Source organism: Macrobrachium nipponense, chromosome 4 (assembly GCF_015104395.2).
Source record: "Macrobrachium nipponense isolate FS-2020 chromosome 4, ASM1510439v2, whole genome shotgun sequence".
Taxonomy (NCBI): Eukaryota; Metazoa; Arthropoda; class Malacostraca; order Decapoda; family Palaemonidae; genus Macrobrachium; species Macrobrachium nipponense.
In genome coordinates this window covers 79191997-79212805 of record NC_061100.1, presented here as the reverse complement: position 1 = coordinate 79212805, position 20809 = coordinate 79191997, and the positions used below count along the sequence as shown (strand labels likewise).

Genomic DNA, 20809 nt, shown 5'->3' with positions numbered 1-20809 from the left:
CCTTGTTACCAGAGCTTCATGTCCGAGGAGCTAGAAGCTTAAAAGTTATATATATATGTATAATCACTAAACGAGAATCCATATAATTCATTCGATCAACAAATATTCTTTAATATCTAATTCGTTATTCTCAGAATAGATATATTTTCATATACACGTACCGATGAGGAATTAATTGAAATAACTATTTCAAACCCCCATGGGATAGAGCCCTACCCCGTCCAGCTGTACGGGGGACGAACCCGGATAGGGCAATGCCTCTACCACAACTGTTATCGAATGATGTCTTCCTTTCTCCGTCTCTTCTGAGGTTCCGATAGCCAGACGAGATTATCTTGCATCTTCATTTAATCTACGCCGTTGAAGTTTCTTCTCCTTATTCGTCAAGACGATAATAATAAGGGGAACACATTGAATTAGGATGCCTTTCCAATGGCTATCCCTGGCAGTCTGGGACGTCCTACAGAACCTGCCGAGGGACGCTGATCGGTGGGGATTCTCCGTAACCTCCGTAAGGCTTTCGACATTCCTTCTCCTCTGGGCCTGTGAGCTTGGAAGAGGTCTAGACCTGGGAGCGAGACGAGCCGATCAGACGCACCCTCTATTGCAATGGGGAACACTATAATCACTTCTTACCTTATAATAACTCGTATCTTGAGCTACATTCCTTTATCTACAAATTGCAAATGAATTTGTAGTTTCTGTGAAGTAAGAAGGTGATGAGGAAACTACACTACTAGTACTGTTAATATTCTAACTGCTCGTCAGAACGAGAGCTATTAAAGCTTCTAAAGAAAGCATATCTAGTTCTATGTTTTTCTGACTTCCTCAAATAGGAAGTTACCTTATTTTCCTCAATCAAATTCTAACATTTATTACACTTTATCAATGAATAAATATTTATATTTCCCTTTCTTGCAAACTATGTAATTGTCTACCGAAAACTTCGGTAGTTACACATCCTCTATTCTTCGAAAACTTCGAAGTTAATTCATTAAAAGTTATTAAAAAGTTATTAAAAGCGTATGCCGAACCACCGAACCAGTACTTCCCTGTAAAAGTCGGCCCAGAAGATCGATGGCGATGAAACACGAAAATCAAATCAGGAGGGAAAGTAAACATATGTTTACATTCCCAGCGACAGAGAGAATCTGATTAGAAAACGGGAATGGTTCCTAGTCCTGCCACCCAGCGGCAGGCCGGTAGATCACCTGACCTACCTGTAGCGTGTGCCGCGAAATTCGAATTTCTGTCGGGGACAACGGAGTCGATAGCTATGTATATATCTGACAGGTAAGTTGAATGTATGAAACCAGTTATTCCTCCATTCCTAGGCCAGGTAATGGCCCGGTGGTCGAAGACCACACGACCTTTGACCTGAACTCCAGTCCTTTCCACGGCCCTAAGGCTTCTGCCCTAAGATACATGGGGATGGTAGGGAAGGCCTAAAAACTCCATAGGTCGGGGTAAGTAAAGCTAGTTAAATACAAATTACCAAGAATCTGTGATTTCTTCTGACACCGTATACTTACCCCGAACTACTATCGTAGGAGACTTAGTCCTTAGGAGGTGGGAGTATCTAGGGAAGGAGAGACCCAGTAGAAGGCTCAGAGGGTGCTCTCCATGGGGATCCAGCCCTGGTTGTAGGGAGACGAAGGGATGGGCCGGAAGGGGGGGAGCCCATCCGCCTGGCCCAAAGGGGAAGGAGGAATAACTCACACTGGTTTGTACTCCAAAGGTTACAAGTCCCCTTGGTTTTATCTGTAGAGTTGTAGGATCCTGAGAAGTACGCCGAAGGCCCAGGAAGGAAGAAGGGGGGTGGGGGGAGTAGGTTGGTTGGTAACGCGCTTCAATCACTCCACCACTCATACCTCAAGCACCTATCCACGGTGGGGCTAGACCCTCTGCTGACCTGCTAACAACGGACTGTTCTCAAAAGGAATCGAGATACTTCCTGGTACAGTCTTTAAGGTAATGGGCCGTAAAGGTGGACTGCCTGCTCCACACCCCGGCCCGTAGAACCTGACCGACTGCCAAGTTCTCCGAGAACGACAGTGACGTACCAATACCCCTGATGTCGTGGGGTTTGGCCTCCTGTGGGGAGGAAGTCCCACTCCTTTATAAGCTCTCTTGACAGTCTCCCTCAGCCAGAAAGAGATGGTATTCCTCAAGACCACCTTCTTTACTCAGCCCACGGTAACAAAGAGGTTCTGAAGCACTGGCCTAAACCACTCAGTCCTACTCAGATACATCCTCATAGCTTGGACCGGGCATAAGAGGAGGTCCCTGGGGTCCTCCGACTTTGGTAAGGCTGGAATCGAGAATTATCACCACCGAGGGGTTCTGGGTCTACTCTAGACCATGAAGGAGGGCACAAACCTAAAGGTGAGCTCTTTCCACCCTTTCGAGTGCGAGATTACGTACGAGAGACCATGAAGCTGTCCCATCCACTTGGAGGAGGCCAAGGACAGCAGAAAGACCGTTTTGAAAGTAAGTTCTCTGTCCTGAAAGTCCTTGAGAGGCTCAAACGGAGGCTTCCTCAGGGCATCTAAAACTCTTGCCACGTCCCAATGAGGAGCCCTCATTGAACTGAGGGGGGGGGAGCACTCCTGTTCGAAGCTCCTAATGAGCATCAAGAGGTGTCTGAGTTCACAAGATCTTTCCTTTTTAGGAAGAAGACTTGGCTTAGCGCTGCATGGACTCCCTTAACGGCCGCTATAGAGAGACCCTTGTCTAGCTTCAGGTGAACCAGGAACTACCCTACGTGGGACACCTTGGCCCACAGGGGTTCCAGGCACCGCTCCTTGTACCAAGCCCCGAACAATTTCCACTTGGCCTGGTAGACAGCCGCAGACGACGTCTTCAGGTACCCTGACACTTGAGAAGCCACCCTACAGGAGAAGCCTTTCTTGCTCAGAAGGCACTCGATGGCCTCCACCTGTGAAGGGATAGGGCAGACAGACCCTTGCACTTCTCGAAGTGGGGCTGTCTCAGAAGGTCCGGCCTTTGGGGGAGTTCCCAAGGTCCCAGGACTGTTAGCTCCAGAAGGTCCGGGTACCAGCCCCTGTCCGGCCACTTGGGGGCCACTAAGGTCATGAATGTGCCCTTGAAGTTCCTTAATCGGTTGAGGACCTGCCTGAGTACTCTGAAGGGGGGGAACGGGTAAAGATGCAGGCCGTCCCACGGGTGTTGGAACGCATCCTCCCAGGCTGCTGCTGGATCAGGAACCAGGGAGCAGAAAACCAGAAGCTTGGCATTCAAGCTCGTAGCGAACAGGTCCATGGAAGGGGAGCCCCACATCTCAATAAGCTCTACCACCACTCCGGGATGCAGGGACCACTCTGCCCGTAGCACCGGACCTCGTCTGCTGAGCCCGTCGGCTATTACATTCCTCTTCCCGGAATGAATCCAGCTCACAAAGGTAGTGTGACTTCAGGCCCCCTTGTTTCTTGATGTACGCCACCACTGTGGCGTTGTCGCACATGGTTGCCACCGTCCTGTGCCTTATCTCTGGCTCGAAGGCCTGGAGCGCCTTTTGAATAGCCAGCAACTCCACCCTGTTAATGTGGAGCTGCTGTTCCTGCTCCGACTATGTCCCCCCCTTCATTACTGATTGAAGTTGGGCCCTCAACCCACCTTCGATGCGTCCGTGAACAGGAGCATCTCCAGAGGGACATCCAAGAGGGGAACTCCCCGGCGGCTGTTTGCCCTGTCCAACCACCAAAACAGAGCTTCTCTCTTGGCTTGTGAGGGGAGGACGGGTTTCTGAGGACGGTCCACCCCACCATCCCTCCTTCAGATTCCACCGGATGGGCCTCAGTTTTAGTCTGCCTCGGGGAACCGGCTTCTCCAGGGCGACGAGATGGCCTAGTAGTCTCTGCCAGTCCCTTGCTGGATGGGGGGGGGGGGGACTTCCATATGGATGAGCCACACCTTGGAGGTTGAATAACTGCTCCTCCGATGGGAAGGCCCTGGCCGTCACCATGTCCAGGTGTCCATTCCCAGGTAGACCATCCTGGTGGTGGGCACCAGGTGGGGCTTCACCCAGTTCAGGACGATGCCCAGCCTCACGCAGAGGGCCAGGAGTTTGTCCCTCTCCTTCCTCCAAGCACTCCCTTGAGGAGGAAAGAAGCAACCCGTCATCTAAGTACCACAGGAGATGGATCCCCCTTCTGTGAGCCCAGGCTGACATGAGGGAGAACACTCTCGTGAAGACCTGTGGCGCCGTCGACAACCCACAGCAGAGCCTGATGTTCTTAGCATTGATTCCAGTGGAAAGCATCCTAGGAAAAATAAATGTATAGTACTGCGATAGCAGAAATCCACCAAAACCGTGAAATACCAACAAGCTCCTATATACAATGGCAGCAAGGAGAATTCTGAAGAGAGCTAAAATATTCAAAACACACCTGGTGGAGAACAGGTGCACTAGACACTCATCCAGGCAGCAATTTATCTTTTGTTTGAATGCTGACTAGCCTATTGGTGCAAAGATATAAGCTATCTTTAACAGTCGGTAAAGTTCATCCCAAATGAAAATATCCTACGGTAATTTGCAAATGCTAGTCATTTACTTTTGCACTTTGAAGGAGGGTTATAACATTGACAACCCTGAGAGGTTTTCACTAACTCTTGATATTTCATGGAATGGCCAGACGCAAAGTCTATCAAAAGTGAGCCTCACATACATGGCACAGGCAGCTACCGGTATTGTAATTCACACAAAATACATTGTTACATTAAAAACAGCAAAGCAATTAAATATGTTTTCAACGGGTGAAATTCCTAATTTGAATGATGATTAAACACCTGACTTCCATTTTTAAGCTAAGATGGTACTGAGAAGCAAGAAAGGAGAGGATAAAATGGGAAAGCAAAAATACAAAAGTAGATGAATAAAATAAAGAATGAAAAGAGACAAAAGGGATAGAGAGAAAAAGGAAGAGAAGGAAAAACTTACCCCAAGCATTTGTGATCGATCAGCAACAATCCAACCCATTAACCAATCCACCTCATATGTGTGATTCATTATAAGCAAGGCATGTTCTTTACCCTTGTATTTATAGCTTTCATCTGAAGCATACACTTTGAGGTCTGTGTCTGACCACCATTCTGCCAGAAACAGAATTTCTGAAAAACAAAAAGAAATAGGGGGAGGATAAAGCAAAAAAAACAAATAGAACAGTGAATAGAGACTTACCCCCAAAGTCTGCGATCGATCAGCAACAATCCACCCCATTAACCAATCCACTTCATAAGTGTGATTCATTATGATTAAGGCATGCTCTTTGCCCCAATTTTTAAAGCTTTCATCTGCAGCAAAAACTCTGATGTCTGTTTCCGACCACCATTCTGCTAGAAACAGAATTTCTGAAAAACACAAGAAAATTAATATAGGCATTGCATAATCACAGAAAGCAATAGGATGAAATTTCATCATACAAAAGCAGCTCTTCACACCTTGGACAAGTCAAATGGCAAAAGACTTTTAATATAAACATCACAATTGTACAGCGTTTAGAAAGATGCATTAACATTTGCAAAGCTCAAAACTTTAGCATTTACATTCAGATACATATTACATCTATCCCAAACATTCAAGACTAATTCTTAAATCCACGATGATGTATGTTATGGAGGAGTTAAGGAATTCCATTTGACATCATCTGAGAGAGAGAGAGAGAGAGAGAGAGAGAGAGAGAGAGAGAGAGAGAGAGAGAGAGAGAGAGAGAGAGAGAGAGAGAGAGAGAGAGAGAGGGTGTAATTGCTGTATGGATAGTTAACGACTGAATTGGCTGTTGGTGAGTTCTGGGTTGTTTGCTGGTGCAGCTGGAGTTAGCTGTTCCAGTTCTGTGTTTTCAGTCGGTCTTTAGTAAGTCTTTGGTGAGAGCTGGTGATAGTCAGTAGTGTCGGAAGCAGTCTAGTGAAGGCACTGAAATTCATTTACGTTGTGTGTTGTTGATTTGTTGTTGTTTGTTATTAAGATTGATGTTATTTGCTTTGGATTTTTATGCTTGTGAGTTTTGTTGAGTTATTTGTGAGTTGCTATAGTTGAGGGTTGTTGTTGGGGAGCTGTTGTGGTTTCTTGGTGTGGTTGTGAGTTGTTGAGGGTTGTTATTGGGGAGCTGTTGTGATCCCTTGGTGTTGTTAGTGGGTGTGTGTGTTGCCTTTTTGTGTTGTTGTTTTTGTGTTAGTGGTTGGTTATGCAGTGGTCTTTTGATGTGGTTGTTCCTTTTTTTTGTTGTGTTGTTGAGTTGTGGTTGAGTTCCTTGTTGTTTGCTGTGTTGTTGAGTTGTGGTTGTGTGTTCTTTGTTTGTTGTTGTGTTGAGTTGTGGGGTTGTGGTTCTTGGGTGTTGTGTTGTGGTCTTTGGTTGTTGAGTTGTTGTTGTTGTTGAGTGGTGGGGTTATGGTTCTTGGTTTTTGTCTTGTGGTTGTTAGTGTCTCAGCAACCTCGACCAGCGGGAGTTGGGTAAGTACATGTGTTTTGAGAGTTTTTTGTTTTTGGGTTTGTGCAAGTCAATAGTCCTGCGTGATTCCGTAGTTGAAGAGGAAAGTGTGACTGAGGGTGTGTTTGGCAGCTGGATTGATTAAGTTTATATGGGGGGATTTTGCCTGCTTGTATTTTAAGCTTGTGATCCCTGCCACACTATTTTTTGGTGCCCAAACAGGGACTGCTGGTGCGGCAGCTGTAGGATGATTGGGGTATTGAGTTGTGTGTTTGGTGGAGAAAGTGAGGGTGGAAGGATTGAAGGAGATAGAGAGGCTGAAGGAGGAGTTGCGGTTGGTGAGGGAAGCTAAGGAAAGTGGAGAATGAGAGGTTGAGGGTAGAGTGTGAGGAGCTGAAGAGCGAGTTAGAGGAAATGAGAGGAATGCTAAGGAGTGTGAAAGTGGAAATGAAAGAGGAGGTGAAAGGAGTGGGAGAGAGAATGGTTGAGAAAATGGACAAAAAATTTGGGGTAGTGATGAATGCAGTGCAAGAGATATTGCAGGAAATGATGAAGGGATTCGTGGGAGAGGGAGCTGTAGGAGGTAGGCCTACTGGGTCTTGTGATGGGCCAGGAATGGTAAAGAAAGTGAAAGAGCGAGTGGATGAGAGTACGAGCGACGGAAGTGATTTGGTTGTGATAGGTAAAGGAAAGAAGGGAAGACACAGGATATGGATAAACCTGAGGACAAGAATAAGAAGGGGACTAAGGAAAAGAAGACCAAGGGAAAGAAGGTTAGTAAGGGTGACAGACAGATGAGACTGGGACTTAATACATTGGGGAAGGGGCTGAGAGTGATTTAGATAGTGGTTAGTGGAAACAGGTTGGTAGAAAGAAGGGTAAGAAGAGCATAATCCAGAGTATGGACGTGAGTACGGAAGTTGACTCGCTGTATTCGGAAGAGGGAAAGAAGGGTCAGAATGGAAGTAGCAAAAGTGAGAGTGAGAGTGAGCAGGAAGTACTAAAGGTTGCGTATACGAGAGAGGTACCCCGATATGCACAATACAAGGAATATGGTAGTAGGGACATAGGGGACTTTTTTAAGGAATATGAGAAGTATTGTGAGGCTAAGTATGGGGATAACAAGAGAGTCTGGGCAAGAGAGTTAGGTAGCTTTATGACGGGATTTTTGTTGAGTATGTATGGGGTAATGATGAGTGTAGGGAATGTGCCATATGAGTGTGAAAGCCAAGATTGTAGAACAGGCAAAGAGGATAAAGAGTAGCGTTAGATATAGGAGGAAGCATGATTCTGAAGAGGCAAGAATGAATGTTGGTGAGCCATTGTCAATGTATGTCTGTAGGTTAGAAACATTAGCCAGGAAAAAGTTTGGGGATGAAGGGATAAATGAGTGTAAGGAGTTAGTGCGGAAGTTGTTGGCGACTGTACCAAAGTGTATATGAGTTTATAAATCTGAAACATAAGGAGAAAATGCGATGGACTGATGAAAGGTTGACGTGGAATGACATTTTAGAAAAAGTAGAAGATTACTACGAGTTAGATAGGTGTATGAAAGAGAGTAGGAGTGTTAGTGTTAGGACTGAAGTAGCTGAGGTTGTACCAGAGTTTAAAAGCTATAGGAAGGCAGTTTTGGAAGGGCAGAGGCGAGTGGCAGAGCGAGTGGTAGATAGGAGTGTTAGGGCAAGTAACATGAGTGTAGTTAGCCCTAAAAGAGATAGGAGTCCGAGTGTTGGAAGAGTAGGGTCAGTTAGTTGTGAGCGAGAAGAGCAGTGTTACAGATGTGGTAAGCCAGGACACAGGAAGACTGAATGTCAGTGGGCATTAGGAGCGTGCTTCGGGTGTGGGCAAATGGGGCATTTAGTGAGTGAGTGTAAGAAAGATAGGGATATTAATTGTTATAGGTGTGGACAGGCAGGGCACATAGCTAGTGGATGTTGGGGTACCCGTATGAACGTGGTTTGCAGCAACTGCGGGAAGAACAGGCATTATGCTAGGATGTGTAAAGAACAGCGTGCAAAGTGTATTGAATGTGGAATGGAAGGTCACGTGGCGAGTGTGTGTAGGCAAAAGAGGATGAGTCAGGTTGGGAATTTGGGAAAATGATATTTTTATGATTATTTTAAAATAAAGTTTCACATATACTTACCGAACCGAACAGTTACATAGCTTACAGCTTTTTACCTGCGGCAGTCGAAATTCAAATTGTTGGCGCCAGCGGCGTTGCTATCTTAAGTATAGGTGATACAAGACCCGCCCACATCCAGGAACCCTGGGTACTGCTAGCCTTCTACCGTCAATTTTCGTTTAGCCGACAGGTCCATCTGTGGGGAGGAGGGTGGGCTTTGATTATGTAACTGTTCGGTAAGTATATGTGAAACTTTATTTTATCATAAAAATATCATTTTCACATAAGTGACTTACCGAACAGTTACATAGCTGAATCCAAACTACCCGGAAGGAGGGTAGATGGACTACATAAAAATGACAGTAAGACCACATTAAACAGCAAATGTTGCAGTACCCTACTTTGTGAGAGAGCAGCTGCAGGAGAATACTGCCTCTGGTTGGCGCTCTCATCACTCGTAGGAGACGTGGCAGTATAGGCCAGGGTCGTTCCTACTTAGTGGGATTTTGTAACCAGGACAAGACCGTTGGTTGACAAAATATTAAAAAAACAGATAATGCCCGCCCTTGCCCTGGGCTTCAAAAACCAGATAAAAAACAACAGACCATCACCTATACCAAAAATAATGACATACTCAAAAGTAATAAATAAGATCTGGAGGTTCTCCAAAGTACTATGAGCCTCCAGTCTGCCCACGACTCAACAACCTAAAACAAGGCGAGGAGACAGTAGAGGATAGAAAGTTCCCCTATGTTTCCTTTCCCAACACCATGCCCGCTACCGACAAAGGACCCAATTTACAACAACTATCATAGAAAGCCTCTACATTCTTCAGGTAAAATGAGGCGAACAGATCTCGATCTCCAAAACGTAGATTGAAGAATCGAGGAAAGCGACATATTGTGCTTGAAGCTTAAGGATGTCGCCACTGCACGTATTTCATGTGCTTTCACCTTAAGCACATTTAGAGCCTGATCTTGGACTTGAGAGTGTGACTCCAGTATCAGACTTCTCAAAAAGAACGAAATAGCGTTCTTGGAGAGGGGTTTTGCAGAATTCTTAACCGAACACCAAAGTCGGTCGGAATTACCTCGAACGGATTGTGTCCTTGACAGATAACATTTCAGAGCTCTGACAGGACATAGTAAATATTCTTCGTCCATCGGACCCACTATATTAGATAATCCCTTAAGTACAAAAGATTTAGGCCAAGGGTTAGGGGGAGATTCGTTCTTTGCTAAAAATTCGTTAACAAAAGAACAAACCGGATTACTATTTTTGAACCCCACCTCTTAGTGGATGGCTTGTAACTCACTCACTCTGCCTGCTGTAGCCACTGCGAAGAGAAAAAGTGTCTTCCTCGTTGCATCTCTCAAGGACGCTTCACTAATTGGCTCGAATCGTGAAGACATCAGAAAAATTAAAACTACGTCCAAGTTCCAGTCCACACTATCCTTCTTGGATACTTTTACTGTATTAAATGATTTAATTAAATCTCCAATATCCTGGTTAGAGAAGATGTCAGGCCCTCTATGCTTAAACACTGAGGACAGCATAGCTCTGTACCCTTTAATTGTCGATACCGACAAGTTCTTAACTTCTTTAAGATACAGCAAAAAATCAGCTATTTCTGTCACAGAGGTTTTAGAAGACGAGAAATTATGTCTTCTGCACCACGTTCTAAAGACTCCCCACTTCGATTGGTAAAGCTTGGCAGAAAAGCTTCTTCGACAGTTAGCAATAGCCTCTGCCGCTCTACGAGAAAACCCTTTAGCTCTGACAAGTTTCCGGACAGTCTGAACCATGTCAGTGACAGAGCGGACAAATTCTGACGATGCCTGTCGAAGTGGGGCTGTTTGAGTAGCCGAGGATACTGAGGAAGAAGTCTGGGATGGTCTATAACCAACTTGAGAAGGTCTGGGAACCACTCTTTCCTGGGCCAGAATGGTGCTACCAGCGTCAGTGACACATTTTGATGCGAGAGGAACTTGTTCAACACCTCTCTGATCATTCCAAATGGGGGAAAGGCGTAAACGTCTAGACCCGTCCAATCCTGAAGCATTGCGTCGGTCTTCCAAGCAAGAGGATCTGGAACTGGGGAACAAAAGATCGGAAGTCGATTGTTCCTCGATGTGGCAAACAGATCCACTGAAGGTCTTCCCCAAAGTTTCCAAAGTTCCTGACAAACTTTGTCTTGCAATGTCCATTCCGTGGGAAGAACTTGGTTTACTCGACTGAGTTCGTCCGCCAGTACATTCACATTTAACTTTGTACAATCCTCGGAACGAGGGAAATATCCCGATCTTGAGACCAGAGAAGGAGATCTTCTGCGACTTTGTTGAGGGAGAATGAATGAGTTCCTCCCTGATTCCTGATATAAGATAGAGCCGTGGTGTTGTCGGAGTATACTGCCACTCTCTTTCCCACGACCGAAGGAGCGAATGCTTGCAGACCGAACCAAATCGCCTTCAACTCCTTCATGTTGATGTGATTCAACCTCTCTTTCTCTGACCATAATCCTGAGATCTTTTTGTTCCCTAGGAGAGCTCCCCAACCTCTGTCCGATGCGTCGGAATATAATTCTAGGTCTGGGTTCCGTAATGTCAGGGAGAGACCCTCTTGCAATCTTTCCCTCGACATCCACCATCTCAAGTCGTTCTTGATCTCTTCCGACACTGGGAACGAATGCGTGTCTGGTTGAGACTTCCGACACCAACTCGCTTTGAGAAAAAACTGAAGAGATCTCATGTGAAGACGACCCAACTTTACAAACGTCTCTACTGATGATAATGTCCCTAGGAGACTCATCCATTCCAAGGCGGAGGAGGACTGACGGTTCAGGAATTGGCTCACTTTTTTAAGGCAAGATTCTATTCTTTTCAGGGACAGAAAAACCCGAAAAGTCTGAGAATCCAGAATCATCCCCAAATAGGGGATCTTCTGGGAAGGCACTAATTGAGACTTCTCCAGGTTGATGAGAATTCCCAATTGACTCGCTAATGACAGTGTCTTCCGTAAATCCTTCACGCACTGTGTCCTCGAACTTGATCTGAGAAGCCAGTCGACTGTCCAGGTAAAATGCTGCATTTATGCCCAACATATGCAGCCATTTCCCCAATGGAGCAAGAACACGAGTAAATACTTGAGGGGCCGTCGAAAGGCCGAAACAAAGGGCTCTGAATTGATACGTCCTCCCTTCGAACACAAATCTCAGGAACTTCTTTGAACTCTGGTGAATCGGCACATGAAAGTAGGCGTCCTGCATGTCCAGGGACACCATCCAATCGCCTGGGCAAAGTGCCGACATCACAGAAAGATTTTTTTCCATATTGAACTTTGTCTTCAGCACATAAAGGTTCAATGCGCTTACATCTAGCACTGGCCTCCAACCTCCCGAGGCTTTGGGAACTACAAAGAGTCTGTTGTAGAATCCCTGAGAACTGTCGAGGACTTCTTATACTGCTCCCTTCTTGATGAATGCATTGACCTCTGCTGCTAAAGCCAAAGCTCTCTCTGATCCTGGAGAATATGCTGTTAAGCTGATTGGTGTATCGGAGAGAGGAGGATCTAGAATAAAAGGAATCGAGTATCCCTCTCGAAGAACTTGCACTACCCATTGCTCTGCACCTCTTCGACTCCATTCTTCCCAAAAAAGATGGAGTCTTGCCCCTACTTGCACGTGAAGGAACGGCTTCTCACTTGTCCGAAGGTTTGGGGGGGGGGGGGGGGTTTTCTTTGAGGACTTGTACTGTGGACGCAAAATTAGTCCTGGGTCGTTTGCCACTTAGGTTTATTCCCTCGAAAGGGATGCTTCTGAAGAGGAGACGACTTTGCTCCTGTCGGAGTAGGCTCTTTCGAACGTCTAGAAGACTGAAGAAGGAGATCATTAGTAGATTTCTTTTCTAAATCCGATAGAATTTGTTGAATGGTTTCTTCAGGGAAAAGGTGAGATTTACAGAGAGGAGCAAACATGAGAGCCGACTTCTGGTTATTAGTGACTCCTTTAGACACGAAAGAACACCACCTTTCTCTCTTCTTCATCACTCCAATTGTGAAAAGGGCTGCTAATTCTCCCGAACCATCTCTAACAGCCTTATCCGCACAGGACAGAACTCCTAACCAATCTGTGGCAAAATCTTCTTCTAAAGACTGACAGTCTTCAATCTTGCGAGCTAAAGAGGCAATAGTCCAGTCCAAAAACCTAAATACCTAATACTTTAAAAATATTCTTCACCAAATGGTCAAGCTACAAAGAAGAAAACAAAATTTTAGCTGACGAAAAAGCTGCTCTTCGGTGTGAGTCCACTAAACCGGAGAAGTCTCCCTGGGAGGAGGCAGACACTCCCAAAGAAGGAACTTCTCCAGTTGCGTAGAAGCGATACGCTTTACTCTGAAGCTTAGAAGGCGGGAATGCAAACGAAGCCTTACCTGTTTCCCTCTTCTTAGAAAGCCACTCTGTTGACTCCTTAAGGTGCTTCGAAGACTGAGAAAGAAACAGTTTAGGTAGACACGAATACGCTGTCTTCCTATCTTTAACGAACATTGAAGGCGGTGAAGACGGAGAAGCAGGTTCAAAGTACTCTGGATAAGTGGAAAGGAAAAATTTAAGACTCGAATAAGCCGACGAATCCTTGTCATCTTGATCCAAAGCTTCCTCTTCAGACTGCACGGAAGCGGAGTCGAAATCAGGCTTATGTTGTACCTCGGTGGAGGATTTCAACAAACTCATAAGATCCTGGAAATGCTTCTTAAATGGAGCTAAGGTAGAATCGTCTAACACTGTAGAAGTCGATGGTCTTTCAGTCGAAGAACGATTCTTTCTAACAGGTGAAGTCTCCGCACAACGAGTCGACACAGGCGAACAACCAGTCGAAATTCCTATCGACTCACGGCGAGGGGAGTCGAACGAAGACGAGCGAATACGCTTCTCTGGACAGTAATACGGAGTCGAACGAGGCGACCGAGCCGCAACTGCAACTGAGACTCGCTTGGGAGAGTCGAGCGATCGTGAATTACGTATCACGAAGTTTAGTCTGAGATCCATTGCTTCTAGCCGAAAAATGCGACTGCGGAGGAGATTCACTCACATCCGGAGCAAAACTACACAAAGGTTGAGGACTCCAATGCCTCTTAGACTTCTTAACAGGAGTCGGTGACGAATCACCCCCAAGAATCGCATGTCTTTTTAACAGTCGAGACACCAAATCACTTCGCATTTTACGCACTGGCGATTGCACCTCCGAATCAGAAGACAGACGAGAAACACAAACACTAATACCTTTCCACACCTTTTTGGACGACACCCGCGAGTCGATGGAGTCGACGGCTGACCGTGTGCAAACTCCCCCAGACTCCTTCCGACCTCCGGTATGTCTTCTCCCGGTTGCGGGGGAGCGGGACAGAGACCTTCGTCTGGGAGTCGAGGGGAAACGGACAACCGCCCCCTCAGGCAAAACATTAACACTTTGCACTGCACTAGATTTCACTGTACTATCTACGAATGCTTTAAAAGACATTCCTAACTTCATAACTGATTCAGCTAACACTTCGAACTTTTTATCCATCTTAGACTCAAGCAAGGCAATGGTGTTGGGTTCGGAAACATGGGCAACTTGAACAGGGGTAATCAATGGAGAAGTAGGAGGACTATTAATTGGAGACATATTCTCTAATAAAGGAGAGGCAAGAGAAGACTTATTTGTCTCCGAAGGAACAGGAGTAGTTTCTAACCTAGTCTTACTACTAGCCCTAAGAGCTACCTTCCTCTTCCTATCTTTCTCCATTTTCTCAGCATGCGATCTAACCGCCTTCCATCCCTGTTCATCCAATCCTTGATATTCATCACATGTCACATCCATACCATTACAATTTTGTCCTCTGCATTTAGTGCACTTAGAGTGCGGATCGTGACATAACTAAGCTAATTTTGTTTTGCAGCCAGCGCTGCAAAACCTTACAGAAGATGAACTAGAATCTGACATAATTAGCAATAATGACGAAAAACAGAATAGAGATAGCTAACTGGCAAGAAAAAATAAAAAACTTGTACGTACATCACCAAACAAAAACCAAATTCCAAAATGGTGACGCAGGAGACTGCAGCGAAAATCTCACAGGTGTTACCCCGTGAGCGGCAGAAACGAAAATTGACGGTAGAAGGCTAGCAGTACCCAGGGTTCCTGGATGTGGGCAGGTCTTGTATCACCTATACTTAAGATAGCAACGCCGCTGGCATCAACAATTTGAATTTCGACTGCCGCAGGTAAGAAGCTATAAGCTATGTAACTGTTCGGTAAGTCACTTATGTGAAACTAGGTGTTAAGGGGATTCAGTGTATGGCAGTAGGTTCAGGAGAATGTGATGAGAGAGTGGTTTGGGATGAATAAACGTGAGCCGAGTGTCAGTTAGCAAATGGGTCAGGAAGATTGGCAGTTGGTGTTGATTGAGTATGGAAGTAAGCGGAAGAAGGTAAGGAAAGGGAATGAAAGGTAGAAATGTGAACTGCATGGTGGAGGGGTTAGTGTTAGGGTAGAAATTGTGGATAAGGCATGTAATACAGACGACTTTGAGGGGAGGAATGATAAATATAGTGTGCGTGGGTTTGAATTGTCAGGGTTTAGTGAAGTTTCACCAGGAAGGGAATCAGGTGGTAAGGATATAGATGGCAGTATGAATGAGTCTCTTCGGAAGTTTGGTAGTAGTGTAAGTGAGGTAAGTGATTTGGTGGCAGAGTTGCGAGAGATGTTGGAACAAGAGTTGGAAGGGGTAGATGAGATAGTGAATGGGATCTGGGAGGGTGGTAGTGAGGGAGATGGTAATGGGAGTCTGACTGGAAGTGGTCTGGGAGAAGTTGATGGCAGTGTAACTGAGAGTGTGTATGAGGGTCCTCAAACAAGATCTAGAGGGCCTGCGTCCGAGCATCTGTGGGTGTTCAGAAGGCTATTTAGTGTGGGTGTTGTCAGTGTAAGATGTTGTCAAATGTAACGGGGTAGGAAATATGGAGGAGTTATGGAGTTCCATTTGACAATGTCTGTGAGAGAGAGAGAGAGAGAGAGAGACGAGAGAGAGAGCGAGAGAGAGAGAGAGAGAGAGTATGACTGAGAATTAACGACGTGAATTGGCTGTTGGTGAGTTCTGGGTTGTTTGCTGGTGCAGCTGGAGTTAGCTGTTCCAGTTCTGTGTTTTCAGTCGGTCTTTAGTAAGTCTTTGGTGAGAGCTGGTGATAGTCAGTAGTGTCGGAAGCAGTCTAGTGAAGGCACTGAAATTCATTTACTTTGTGTGTTGTTGATTTGTTGTTGGTTGTTATTAAGGTTGATGTTATTTGCTTTGGAGTGTTGTGCTTGTGAGTTTTGTTGAGTTATTTGTGAGTGTTATAGTTGAGAGTTGTTGGTTGGGGAGCTGTTGTGGTCCTTGGTGTTGTGTTGTTGGGTTGATGGTTCTTTGGTTGGTGTGTTGTTGGTTGGGAGTGTGGTTGTTTTTATTAGGTTTCTTGTGGTCTTGGTTGTTGTGTTGTTGTTGAGTGGGTGGTGTATGGTCTTCGTTTTGTGTCTTGTGGTTGTTAGTGTCTCAGCGACCTCAACCAGCGAACAGCACAGCATAGCACGGAGTATCTGGAGTTGAGTAAGTACGTGTTTTGAGAGTTTCTTGTTTTTGGGTTTGTGTAGGTCAATTGTCCTGCGTGTGTGAAAAGGAAAGTGTGATGAGGGTGGGTTTGGCAGCTGGATTGATTAAGTTTATGTGGGAGGGAGGGGAGGGGGGGATTTTGCCTGCTTGGATCCCACCACAATGTAGGGCATAAATCACAGGTAAATATGCAGTCTATTTAACACTCACAAATCTACATTCTATGTGATAAAATCCATGGTAATCTTAAACTAGAATTTAAAGGTTAATGGCAAAATGATTTAATCATTGGCAACATTATGAAAAGTTCTGATTTTCCAGCTTTCAGAATAAGGCAGCCCATTACAGTATTATAACAACCCAACACAAACTCACAAAAACCCCAAATCAATATAAATATCACAGTTTCAGAGTTTATCATGTACAATTTAGTATGTATTTTCATATCATGAACTTATATTTCCTTTAGAATGTGAACCACCAACATAGTCATGTCTAAAAGGAATATGGAGGTTTTCAATGGAGTTTTTACTCTGAATTACGCTATTTACAACAAGATAACATGTACAGTCTAAATTACAGTTGCTACAGAATGGCCTCCAAAATCTTAAACAGAATTCAAAATGACTCTTTAGAGGACCAGCCTACTTACAACCAATAGGTACTAACAGTTTACCCTGGCAATCCAGCACCAGTGGTCTATGGATCCTTCACTCATTTATCCAATCTACCCTTAGCTGGTGTCTAATGTCACCCACTGTAACTATTTCCTCATGAAATTAAAGACTTCTGAGAGAGAAAATGCTAAACTTCTTTGGCTCACATGGATGATTCAGATTGTAAACATATATACAAAGAAAGTACCTTATTGATACTTCATGTGTATATGTATGTGTAATATATTTTCCGTGAATGTTTACCTTGTGAAATAAGGTTTTGTTGTTTACCAAAATGAAAATTTTTATGTGGTTAGTCCCCACCCTGTATGATCTCTTAATTGTCTTGTCTATGCTTCTGAGCAGTCAGACTTAATCTTATGTAAACCTCTTAAATTGTACCCTTGTTTTAGGAAAGTTACTAATTCTCCCTATTTTCATTTATAATCCCTATCTGTCATTTATATGACCTTTCTTTGTAAACATTTCATATTTAAGTCACTCTGCTAAGTAAAGGACATTGAGTTAAAAGGCCTTGCAGCACTCAATCATTTTTCACTTTCCTTTGTGGCTTTGGCTTTTATATATACAGCTGGCCCAAGTTTTACACATTCCACATTTCCGCGGTCCACTTTGTCGCGGCTTTTTGCGGAACATATTATTCACTTTTCCTCGGGGAATTTTCACTAATTTGCAGATTTTTCTTTGGGCAATACCTATCTCTAAAATTATCCCTAATTTGCTTTTTTTCTTTTGTAGAGCAACAGTATTTTACTGTTATTCATTAAAATATAAAGAGAGAGAGAGAGAGAGAGAGAGAGAGAGAGAGAGAGAGGGCGAGGAGAGGAGAGGAGAGGGAGAGGAAAACTAAGGTTTGGTTTTTCACATCCAAGTCTAAGCATATATATGGATTCTGTAAGTGAAATGATGTTTGATATTTTGCTGTTGTTTTCTATTAAAGGATATATATAATGTGAGAGAGAGAAAGAGAGAGAAACTGTGGTTTTTACATCATGTCTAACCATAGTAAAAATGGATTCTGTAAGTGAAATACAGGCAGTCCCCAGTTATCGGCGTTCTCGGTTAATGGCGATACGGTTTTCTAGCACCATAAAATTGGTGATTTATGGTGCCATAAGGGCCGAGTTTCGGTTACTGGTGACATAAGGTGCCGGTAATAGAGTTTTGCTGCCATAACATACCTAACAGAGGTGCCATTAACCGACAATTGGCGCAACAGGCGCCATAAATTGCCAAGTTTCAGTTAATGGTGGTTTTCGCTTATCAGCACCCCACCACGAATAGAACCCCTGCTGATAACCAGGGGCTACCTGTAATGTTTCATTGATATTTTGCTTTTTATTCATTAAAGAATACACATGCACACACAGGTGTGTGCATCTATATATACAGTCCGGTCCCGAATTATGTGATTCCCCCTTTATGCAGTCGCTAGTTCTCAAAAATAGATTTTCTGTATCTGTGAAGCCGTTCCAAGTCTGTGACTCATGCGCCGCAAAACGTATCAAATCTATTGTCTTTTCAAGTATTTTAGATGGGGGGGGGGGGGGGGGGGGGTTTTTGCTGCTATCTGAGAGAAGGGGTGGGGGGAATGCTTGGAGAAAAAAAAAACTATTATTCCTCTAATGGGGAATGAGAGAGAAAGTTTTCCTGCTCAGCCATTAGCTACAACGGAAGGCTCTGCCTCATGCATTTGTGATGTCATAGTGCACTGTGTATGAATGATTGGTATCATCATCATCGCCATTCGTATTATTCAGATCTGTCGAAGTGTATTCTGATCATCCGCATCATGTATGCATCTGCCTAGAAGTCCAAGAGGATGACCTATTTTCTTGAAACTAAAAAGCTTGCCCTTAAGTTAAAGATGAAGGACGAAGCAACTTCCATTTTGGCAGCAGTCGACAATTTCAACTCCGTCTTTGCTGAACATGAAGTAAGAATTTTTTTCTAGGTTAACTTGTTTAGACTAACTTTTGGCATTTGATAATTTATTTTTTACTATTGTAGAAATTGGTTTTGATGAAAATGCAGATGTGTTAGAGAGAGAGAGAGAGAGATGAGAGAGAGAGAGAGAGAGAGAGAGAGAGAGAGAGAAATTGTTTGATCTCAACTTTTCAAGAAACTGTCATTTCATGTTGAATTTTGAATTTTTATAATTTCTTTTTAAGAAATTGTCATTTCATGTCAAATTTTGAATTTTCATCAGTTCTTTTTTTATTGTAGAATAAATTTATATGAAAATGATTACATAGTGAACATGCCAGACAAAGAAACTGAGACAAGCACTTTTAACCAAGTTTGTTAGGCCTAACGGGAGTGAAGACACGCATGATCCACCAGTACCCGAAACGGTTCACAAAGCCTTCCTTCAGCTGAAGAACTCTTCACGGAGGATGAGATAGAGGAGTTTGAAGGTTTTTTTGGCAGAGGATAGGTGTAGAGGAAATTCCATCCAATAGGTTTTTTAAAGGAAATGACTGCATCGTACAGTACACTTGCACCCAAAGGTGGCATTGTTTACATGTAGGAGTTTTCCCCATCCTGTGTGTAATTTTAAACTTTTTCAAGTTAAAACCTTTTTAATGTTTTATTTACACACAAGAACAATTTCATATTAGAAAAAATTACAGTATAGTAGATAGAAAGTATTGAAAATGGGTAATATAAAAAAGTTTGACTGGGTAAGTTGCCGTTTACCTTGGCCCTAATGGAATTATTCCCATAAGGTATATGTTTGGAAATCTGCAAATTTCCAATTCTGCGAGGCCTTGAATCGACTAAATTCTCGCATCTTGGGGACCGTTTACTGTATAGGGGTCTATAGTACTAAAGTATATATATAGATATATATATATATATATATATATAATATATATATATATATATATATATATATATGACGGGTAAAATGTTCTGTTACAACAGAATTCCATCTACTAAAAGGAGCCCATAAAAACACCAAAATATATAGAGAAAAATACTATATTTCAGAGACTGCTGTTTCCCTCTTCAGGTAGATGAATGAGAAAAGTAACAGGAAAGGTGGTACGTATTTATACCAAGAGGTCCATCCACAGGTAAGCCAATTTAGGTCACTCCCACTGATAATCTTCCTTTAATGTTCTTAAACGTTGGTTGAATGAAAACCTTGTTGATGACATCTGAATCCCATGCTCCCTTTGAGATCTTCTTTACCTGCCTATGTTTAATTAAGGCCAATTCCAACATTTGACTCTTGTAATGGCAGTTGCTGCTATAAACATTGCGACAAATTCCAGTTTATTTTATGGTTATGTTTATTTATATGGATGAAAATAGTTGAGTTCTGTTGTCTATACCTAACTGACCTTTATGTTGTATTAATTTCTAGGGGAGTTATTTTCCTGTAAATTTGATGTAAGATAATCAGAGTCCGGGCACGGGATTTCATAAATGCCTGTGTCCTTGGGGGATGTCTTTTGTTAGACGTTAATGAGGGATTTGGCTAAGGTGTTTGGGTAAGTAAATGCAAAAAGGTTAGATTTTCCGAGGGTCTGGGTCACCGTCTTAATCTTGGCAATAACCACAGACCAGAAGTCCAGCCAAGAAACAGTCTGCAACATGGAGGTTGCCATAGATTCCAATGCTGAGGCATCTTGTGGAGACAAGGACGGAGCCACCAACCTCACCTGCTCCAAAGTCAATCCCAGCTTCAGGTGAATGACGTCTGGGTTAAGTTGATGCGACATAAAAAAAGCAGTTCGTAGCATAGTATCTATCTATATAGATATATATATCTATAGATATATATGCATAAGTATATTAGATATATAGATATATTATATATCTAATAGTATATAGAGCTATAATATATATATATATATATATAGATATACATATATATATATACTATCTATATATATATATATATATATATATATATATATATATATATC

General features: G+C 43.5%; 1 protein-coding gene across 5 annotated transcripts in view; it reads right to left on the bottom strand.

The window, feature by feature from the left end:
* Positions 1-20809, bottom strand: part of LOC135210968 (1-acyl-sn-glycerol-3-phosphate acyltransferase delta-like) — a 290759-nt gene that overhangs the window by 157030 nt on the left and 112920 nt on the right. For 4 of the 5 annotated variants that reach the window (XM_064243957.1, XM_064243954.1, XM_064243955.1 and 1 more), the window contains exon 3: positions 5201-5370. In XM_064243957.1, the coding sequence (XP_064100027.1) occupies positions 5201-5370 (170 nt within the window). Of the gene's footprint in view, positions 1-4960; positions 5131-5200; positions 5371-20809 lie in introns of all 5 variants that reach the window. The other variant, XM_064243958.1, reaches the window with a different exon arrangement.